The 8,934-nt window shown below is 43.5% G+C and overlaps 1 protein-coding gene across 1 annotated transcript in view; it reads right to left on the bottom strand.

The window, feature by feature from the left end:
* Positions 1 to 1,324: 1,324 nt before the first annotated feature.
* Positions 1,325 to 8,934, bottom strand: part of Slc6a5 (solute carrier family 6 member 5) — a 52,402-nt gene continuing 44,792 nt past the window's right edge. Inside the window, exons 14-15 of the mRNA XM_027410507.2 lie at positions 8,684 to 8,851; positions 1,325 to 5,816 (exon numbers count right to left, since the gene is read on the bottom strand). Of these exons, the coding sequence (XP_027266308.1) occupies positions 5,661 to 5,816; positions 8,684 to 8,851 (324 nt within the window). The 3' untranslated portion in view covers positions 1,325 to 5,660. The remainder of the gene's footprint in view (positions 5,817 to 8,683; positions 8,852 to 8,934) is intronic.

Genomic DNA, 8,934 nt, shown 5'->3' with positions numbered 1-8,934 from the left:
CTTGCACCACTACACCCAGATTTTTTCATATGGGTTCTGAAGGAATCAAAGTCAGATCCTCATGCTGGCAAGAACATTGTACTGAGACATCCCCAAGGCCCACTTTGTACTGTCATTGTATTTGCTTTCATCTACCTGCAAGCTCATCCCAGCATCTTCCCCACATGCCAACATCCCATTTCAAGAAGCCCTGACCAATCCTCTCAGCCAGAGGAAATGTCTGTGAACCTAAGTCACAAGCTTTTTCCAAGTGTGTGAATATCACTACCACAGGCCTTTCCCAGGTGTGAGAAGCTCACGGTCACAGGCCTTTCCCAGTTGTGTGAACTTCACAGTCACAGGTCTTTCCTAGATGTGTGAAATTCATAGTCACAGGCCTTTCCCAGGTTTGTGAACTTCACAGTCACAGGCCTTTCCCAGGCGTGGGAACCCCACTAACCCACGCCTTTCCTAGGACAGGGCTTGACCACAAAATAAACTCCATACTTCTGTGTGTGGATCCCAGTATCTGCTTTGAGCATCTATATTGCCTACAAAGACAGGCCCAGGCCATCCTGCAGCCATCTAATGCTCAAGCAAAAGATGGAGACAGAATGTGAGCACTTTGCTCATTAGAAGACAGTCTAGCTTCTGGGTTACGGCAATCAGATGGGGGAGAGCATAGCACAGGACCTCCTCTGCATGTCTCTGGACAGGGAGCCAGGGGCTCCACCTACTTGGATAGAGAAAAAAGGATTTATTGGTTTGTTTACTTAATATGGATGGTTTTCTACCAAGCTTATTTGGCGTGGAGCCTAGCATCCGTCAAGAACTATCTAGATGCCTGAAGCATAGCATATGTCAAGAACTATCTAGATGAAGTTAAATAAAATTGGAAACTGACAAAATAATAATTATACTACACACAAAGATTTATCTAGCTCAGTCTCTCTATTCAGATCTGCTCAAATTCATTCTCTCTCTCTCTCTCTCTCTCTCTCTCTCTCTCTCTCTCTCTCTCTCTCACACACACACACACACACACACACACACACACACATACCCTCCCTCCTTGAGGGCTAATCAATAATTCAGTGTTCAATAATGTGTTCTGATGGCTGAAAATATAGCAATTTAATTGATCTTTGTTTCTACACATCACAATGATATCTCATTTTTCCAGGAGAGTCATTTTTTCACAGCTGTGCCAGGCTTCTCACAATAAAACAGACCTACCCTGGGCACACCTGAAGCCCATTTGTAAAAGAAGCAATGTGGTGGTAATGGGTTTGTAACAGACACAAAGACAACCAGTGTGTTTTAAACAGTGACATTTATTTAGGGTTTTCAAGGACTCATACATTATTAGGATAAACTCTACTTTATAACAGTATGTAATAGGCAAATATATAATACAATAAATTGCATTTGTACACATAAATACAAAATTTGAGGTAGGGCCTCAAGAGTAATGACTTCTTAAATGAATAATGCACAATATATAATAAGCACTCTATACGATAGATATATATGATGCATCATTTTGTAACATAATATATTTTCTTCATGTACAGTTGATGAAAAAATATAAGGACCTGACTAGGAAACATCTTTATTCATGAACAATAGTGCCCACGTGAGATGCTTGCACTCAGAACATTATCCAAGTACACAATTTAGTAAGTAACCTACTCCTTGATAGGTCCATAATAAAGTGCAAAAGAACAAGGACAAATGAGAGACATAGCAGTTCCCAGTTGACGCCTAAACATCATCCCATGATAGAGCACACCTGTAAGGCATCCATCCGGTTACCTGAAGGTGTCATCCTTAGAAGCTAATCAAACTTCAGCTTGCTTTTCAAGAGTGGTGACACCCATCCAAAATCCTTTCTTGGCAGGCAGTTTACAGCAACCTATGCCAAGACCATACTTCATAGTGGTCCTTCTATGTAAGCACAGCTAAATGAGAGAAAGACAGGAAGTCTCACTCCCAAACCTCAGGCCAGCTCTGCCTAACACTCATTGGGAGATGGTGAAACAGGCTTGCTGGCCTCTGCCTCCATGCCTTGCATGTCAAACTACCATACAAAACACCCTCACTCAGTGCCTCAGAGAAGCACGTACAGACCAAAATCCAAATACCATGGGCAGGATGACCTTGCTGTTGCACATCCACCAACAGTTACTGTGCTAGTCTCTGGGAAGAGGACAATGACCCATGGCCAAGGAGATGAAGAGTAAAGTGTCAGTTTAAGGCAAGGGAAGCCCATGCTGACAGAAAGGAACTGAGAAGCGCTGAGGCACACATAGATAACAGAAGAGAAGCAAAACCCCTGACCCTCTCAGTGCTGTGCCGGCATAGAGAAATCTGAGTCTCGTCCAACCAAAAGTGCTTGTGTTCAACTCTTTCTAAAGTGCTGCTCCCTGAAGTACACATCAATTGCAGCTCTCAAAAATTAAAATCACATCAAAAATTCAAAGAACTCAAGGTCATCAGGATTTTGCATTGACCACAGATATCATGCAAGAAAGAAATACATAGGGGCAAATAAAAACAACTACCACGAAAGACCAGAATCAAACACATTTGTTCACAACAAACAGGGAGATTAGAAGTTTCTAGTGAGCAGGACAATTACACAAAGGTTAGCATAAGAAACCACAACACCAATAGTTAATAAATACATGGTGCTTTTTGTTTTAAGGATATTAAGGGGTTACTATTTTTCACATATGGCTTGTTTTTCTCTGAATGAGTTTATCGGTTGGTATGAAATCATCTCACAGATGGAAAACTCCCCACCAATCCACACAGGGAACCAAGGTTTTTCCAGAGCAACATTGCTTCTCCTTCAGTGTCTAGGGAGAATCTCAGGTGGCAGTTATGATAGCGCTTTCATTTTCTATTTATTCATTCATTTTTTTCTACCAATAGAGTGTGCATTTTAGTAGCATGGAAACAATCCACCCAGCTGGACACATATCAGCTCTCAGTATCTCACCCAAGTCCTCAGGAGGCATACTGCTGAGATACACCACGAATGGAGGCTACTCAGACACCACCCCTCCCTGCCAGGGAGAGCCTTGAAGTTGAACACGGCAATGAATGTGGGCAAAGCTAAACTTCAATGGCAGCTGTGCCCAAGTCAGCCTGCAACCTTTTATTTTGCCCTTCTAAGCAGTTTTTATATAAAACTAGAGAAAGAAAAAGCAACAACAACAAGATGGGCAAGTACTCAGGGCAGCTTCAAGGTGTTTCCTTAACATATCCTACTAGACACAGCTGTAGCTGCCCCAGTTACAAACACCCTAATCGATGAGGTCTCCAGTGAGCCAGCTCTCAGTTCACATCTGGCAGTGCCTCCCCACTCCCTTCCTGTAATCACAGAGGCAAAATGAGCAGAAATTGGTTTGGCATCCAGCACCAGTCCCAAACCCAGTCCAAATGAAACAGGAAGCCAGAAACCATTCATCCCACACAAGCACAAATCCCATGTGTGCTGAGACCAGCTCTGTGCTTTTCTTAACCTGAAAACTGGTGGGGCTTCGGGGAGTTTCCAACATCTTTGCTCTTACACACCACCCAAGTCTTCACAACACCCTGCGATACTGCAGCAGGAATGGGGCCACTCATCGGTACAGGGGAAACAGACAGCAGATAGGAGACAGCTGAGCCCACAGCTCATCTTCCTAAAATAGGGGAGGCCGAGCCTCCACCCATGTGACAGTCTAGCAAGACCTACTTCTGGGAAATGAGAGAAAAAAGAAAATGGAAGAGGGAGAGCCAACCCTGCCAGCAAAGACATGAAAGCCAAGAATTCAAAACCCACCATGGTCCCTTCCCTAAAACCTGTCATGGCTACCCTGGGAAACCCAAGTAACCATCATTGTTGGCAGGTGGTGTGAGCACTTACCCTAGAAAAAAGAGAGTCCAGTACAATGACTTCAGACACTTTACACAAATGGAGTCATCTTTTTTAAAGAATACATTAAAATTTGTTGTTGGGCAACATTGCCCTTGTGCAGGATGAAAATGTCACATCCACATACAGGATTTGAACTGAAAACTTTGCCTGAGACCCTGTTATATGAAGACAAACTAATAAGAAAATGATTGAACTAGTCTCCCCTACAGGAAATGATTTTAGGTTTAAATATTAATACAGGAAGGAAAAAATAAAACGCCCAGACTATGCTACTCTAAACTCGCCATCTTTGTGGTGCTTCATAAGATATTTGTAAGGACAGAAACACCACTACATGCTATGTGTACATGCTGCATGAGCACACGCCACAGCTTAAGAGTTTCATATATGCCTGTTTGGGAGACACTGTAATAACAGGTACAGCCTAGGCAGGCTCTGCAGATGGGGGTCTTATTCTCACTAGAGGGCAGTGACAATGAACACTGCAGATAAGGAGTTCCAGAATCTGAACTGGCTAAATGCATTCTTAAGAGCTATAGTCTTAATTGGCTTACTCACTACCTAGCTAAACTGGATTTATCAGAAAGTTCCGGAAATACAGTGACCTAAGATGTCCAACCCCAGGGATAAATAATAATATGGCTGTTTTCTACCAATCTCTTAATTTCTCTGATTTTCCTATGGCCACAATTGGTATTTACTGTTACTTAAAAAGGAGTAAAAATTGAGAAAGTGTCTTTTTAAGAGTTTATGTCCCATATATATAATATATAGACAGAACTGGGGCAAGTCTAATTTTCCCAGAGGTTGAAAGTCAAGGTATCTACAGCTTATAGAAAGAGATCTGGAGGCAAAGAGACAGCATATCGTGACACTGAACCATGGTGGTCAAGACATCATGGCAGATAGAACAGTGGTACAAAAGTTGACATGCAAATCAAAGCATGGCTTCTTGTGCACAGGGTGGAAGAAAAGACCCAAAGAATTAACTCCCAGATGTTATTATGAAGAAGGAGGAATAGGAAGAGGAAAAGAAGCAGGAGAAGGAGGGGAGGAGGAAAAGAAGGAGGAAGAGGGGGAGGACAGACAGACTGAGGGAAGAAAATGGACAGTCCCTTCAGATCCACAGTATGGAGAGATGAAGCATCTGAATGCATGGTATGCTTGGTCAAAATAAAGGAACAGTTATGCAAACCAAACCATCCAGCTGTGCCCAAATCCACCTCCGGGCCTTGTCTGCATCTAGAACAATCTCCAGCACTGCCACCCACCTAAATGCACCTGACCTGAACTTTCAGCTTCTGAATGAGATTGTGGCATTGCCCAGCTCAGCCGGGCAGTGTTGATGAGTCCAAATCAGCAGTCCTGAAAGTCTGAATTCTCCTCGTGCCCTCATACTCCTTCCAGCAATGAGAGCACACATCAGGATGTCTCTACTGCCAAGCCATGCACCTGCCAGCACTCACCTGGTCAACCTACCCCTGCAGGATGAGTGAAGCACCTGATCAGGGGACCAATCCTTCCAGACACTGATAGCACAGACACAGGCAGACAGCGCTTCCAGTGGTCTGTGTGACTCTCACTACAGCATGCGACAGACACTATGTCCTACTTTTCTATGGAACACTCTCATGCATGGCTGTGAAGCGAGGTGTGGGGAGAAAGAAGAAAATTGGGAATAAAGCTGGGGAAAGTGTGAAGGGGACGCAGAGAGGAAAATCAGGAGTAATACAGGACCATCCACACTACTGGACTAGCACTGGGTGCCCAGTTCCAAATCCTTCACTGGCAGTTTGAGTCCCAGGGAGGAGGTTCCCAAGGGGTCAATCATATTCTTGTAACGCTCCCCACGGTGCTGAGCTAAGAATGGGCCCCAGTCTGGCTGTGGAGAGCATACCAACTTCAGCCTCTGCAAAAAAAAAAAAAAAAAAAAAGTCAAAGGCACACATAGTTACAACAGAACTACCCCTTCCTCCACTATGGCTCCCCTAGCCATCTCCAACAGGCTAGGAACCACTGATCTGGCTCCCTCACTGGAGCCAAGAGGTTCCTGCAATGAGGGAGACAATGGGGAAGACTAGCCCACATTCATTAACCAGGCCAAGGGAAGAAGAATCAAGACTCAGTTTGCTTCACTTGAAGTTATTTACATCACCCTGAATGCAACATTATGATTACTTCATGTTTGCCTTGAACAAGATTAGTAGAGGACAAAGGGCCCAGATTTTAATTATGCATCTTCCCCCACCAAATGAAGAGAATCCATAGGTTTCTTCTTCTGCTCCCAAACAGCAGAAGTCATGGGCTCAATTACATTTGTTCTGTAGTCTCAATGGTGGGTTGCTACATCAAAATAATTGGATTTTGTTTAGCATATTTCCCAAAAGTATATAAATGGCAAAGGAAAAAGTCAACCCTTAAGATACATCACCAAGCATGAACAAAGATTTTAATTATCTGTTGACAAAAATATGTTTCTAACTTGGTTCAGCAATGCAGGTTCATACAAGTAAGTTTTAAAATTAATAGGGATGTCTCTAGTCTTTCAACTGAAGTTTTATAGCAAATAAAATCTGACAGAAACAGGTAGAAAAATAAAACTTATTTCTTACTATATAAGAGGGAATAATTATATGTTTATTACCTATTAAAGGGAATCTGGTGCTCATAGCTGTTAGTTTAATCTCTCCTTAATCATCAGTTTGCAACCTTTGTGTCCCAAATTAACCATAATAAATTTGCACAGCCAACCCATCAATCTAGAGAATTCTGGGCTGCAACACCAGTAGCAGAGGTTATAGCAGGTTCTGTTAGAGGAAAGAGATTCCTGGGTCTTCTGTGGAGGAGGTGGCTATGAGGGGTGGCACCCTGGGAGTGGTTGGGACCAGAGTTGATTTATTCCAGAGGATAATGAACAAAATTGTCTGGGGATGCAAACCAGAATACAACTTCAATGTGGGGATTCACCTTCATTTGGAGGTCAGTGAAAACAAAGGCTACCTGCTGATCCACCCCAAGTGACCACTTGTGTTGTGTGCTAGCCATGTGCTCACCCCCATCCTGCTTCTCCCCACAGCCTTTTCCTCATATGGATCTAGCTGCCCAAGAACAAACCCCACACAGTCATTCTCCACCCCAGTAAACAGGGATTTGTTTGCATTGGTCTAGATCAGCAGTTTCTCCGCCTGTGTTTTGCAACCCTTTTGGCAAACCTCTAGTTCCAAAAACATTTACATAATGAATCATAACAGTAACACAATTACAGTTGTGAAGCAATGAAAATAATTTTATGGTTGGGGTCTCCACAACATGAGGAGCTGTATTAAAAGGTCTCAGAATTAGGAGGATCGAGAACCACGAGTCTAGATGCTTTCCAAACTTGAGCACTCATCTAAATCACTGGAAGATTCCATTTTCGTTCAGCTCTATGCAGTCATGAGAACCTGACTGTCTGCATTTATGACACACTCCCAGAAGCCTCTGGGTCAGACCCCTGATCCAGCACTGATATGATCCAAATGCCCTCAGGATTGAGGCAGAGTTCATTCATTCTCATAGGGTCTCATACAGCCCAGACTAGCCTAAAGTTCACTATATAACTAAGGATGCCTTGAACTCCTGACCCTCCTGCTTTTACTTCCCAAGTGCTACAGTTACAGGTGTGCTTGAATGACTTCTCATAAATAACAAAATCTGGGTGGTTCCTCAGTGGCAGCTGAAGCAAATAGAAGTCCCATCCACTCTACGGAAAAAGTAGGGATCAGTTTCAGGGCAAGAGTAAATGAGTTCAGATAGGGATTAGCTGCTATGCTAGTTAGCCTGGCACAGCTACAGTCATCTAGAAAGAAGAAATGCCACCTGAGGAATTTTCTCCATCAGATGGGTCTGTAGGCAAGTCTTGGGACATTGTCATGACTAATTTTGATGTGGGAGGGCCCAGTCCCCTGTAGCAGGGCTACCCTGGGGAAGATGTTCTTGAGTTATATAAGAAAACAAACTGAGCAAGCCACCATGAGGCGCAAGCAGTAAGCAGCACTCCTCCATGGCCTCTGCTTCTGTTCCTATCTCTAGGTTCCTGCCTGGAGCTCCTGCCCTGACTTCCCTCGGTGAGGGACTGAGACCTAGTGACCTGGGAATACTGAGATGAAATAAGCCCTTTCCTCCCCAACTTGCTTTTGATCATGGTTTTATTGGAGCAATAGAAACCTAACTGTGACCGTTGATAAAGAAAAGCCAGTCTCCCTTACTCTAGACACGCCCTGGGAAGCATATATTACACCTTGAGAGTCATCATATTTTTAATCAGCTTGACTCTTCAGTCATTCTTAACCCAGGAACAATATGGGGGTGGTGGTGACTTTAAGTTTAATGGCAATAAACATTTGAGAGGGAGGAGGCTTGTATGTAGAGGAACACTAAGAAAGAGAAAACCTTATGTGTGGTTAAAAAATGAACTCCAAGATGTAAATAGCGGCCCCAGGAGGAGAGAAGGAAGCTCTAGGAAAGAGGAGACATTCAGATCATCCATCCCAGGGCTGCCAGCACAGTGAGGAATAGCACAATAATAGCTCAGCCTGACGATTGGCTGGGCTCCTCTGTTACAGGAATAATACATAATAAAAATGGGTTTAATAGAATCGGCGGCAACTGTAATCGCTTACTCACCCGGTATCCCTCTTGAATACGTTTACTGAATCTTTTGTTTTTAATGCATAGAGCTTTTAGGATCTCTCCCTTGGGAGAGGCTAGCAGGGGAAAAGGAGCCAGAAGAATTACCTCAATAAATCTGCCAGGAGCCAGATACATTTTTATCACAAACATAATCGGGATCCAGATAACAGAGCAGGCGAGCATCAGCCACCCAAGCACCATGGACCAGTTAGGGTAGCGATAAGAGCCATAGGTCATGGGCTCCCACTGGTAAAAGCTGAAGCAAAGGATAAACTAGGAGAGAAGAGAAAGGTACGTTAGGGTGATTATGTGAATCATTCATTCACTCAACACACATATGCTCCGTGTTTTCATTT

The sequence above is a fragment of the Cricetulus griseus genome, chromosome 3 (genome assembly GCF_003668045.3).
Source record: "Cricetulus griseus strain 17A/GY chromosome 3, alternate assembly CriGri-PICRH-1.0, whole genome shotgun sequence".
NCBI classification, from domain to species: Eukaryota; Metazoa; Chordata; class Mammalia; order Rodentia; family Cricetidae; genus Cricetulus; species Cricetulus griseus.
This window is presented reverse-complemented; position numbering and strand designations above follow the sequence as displayed.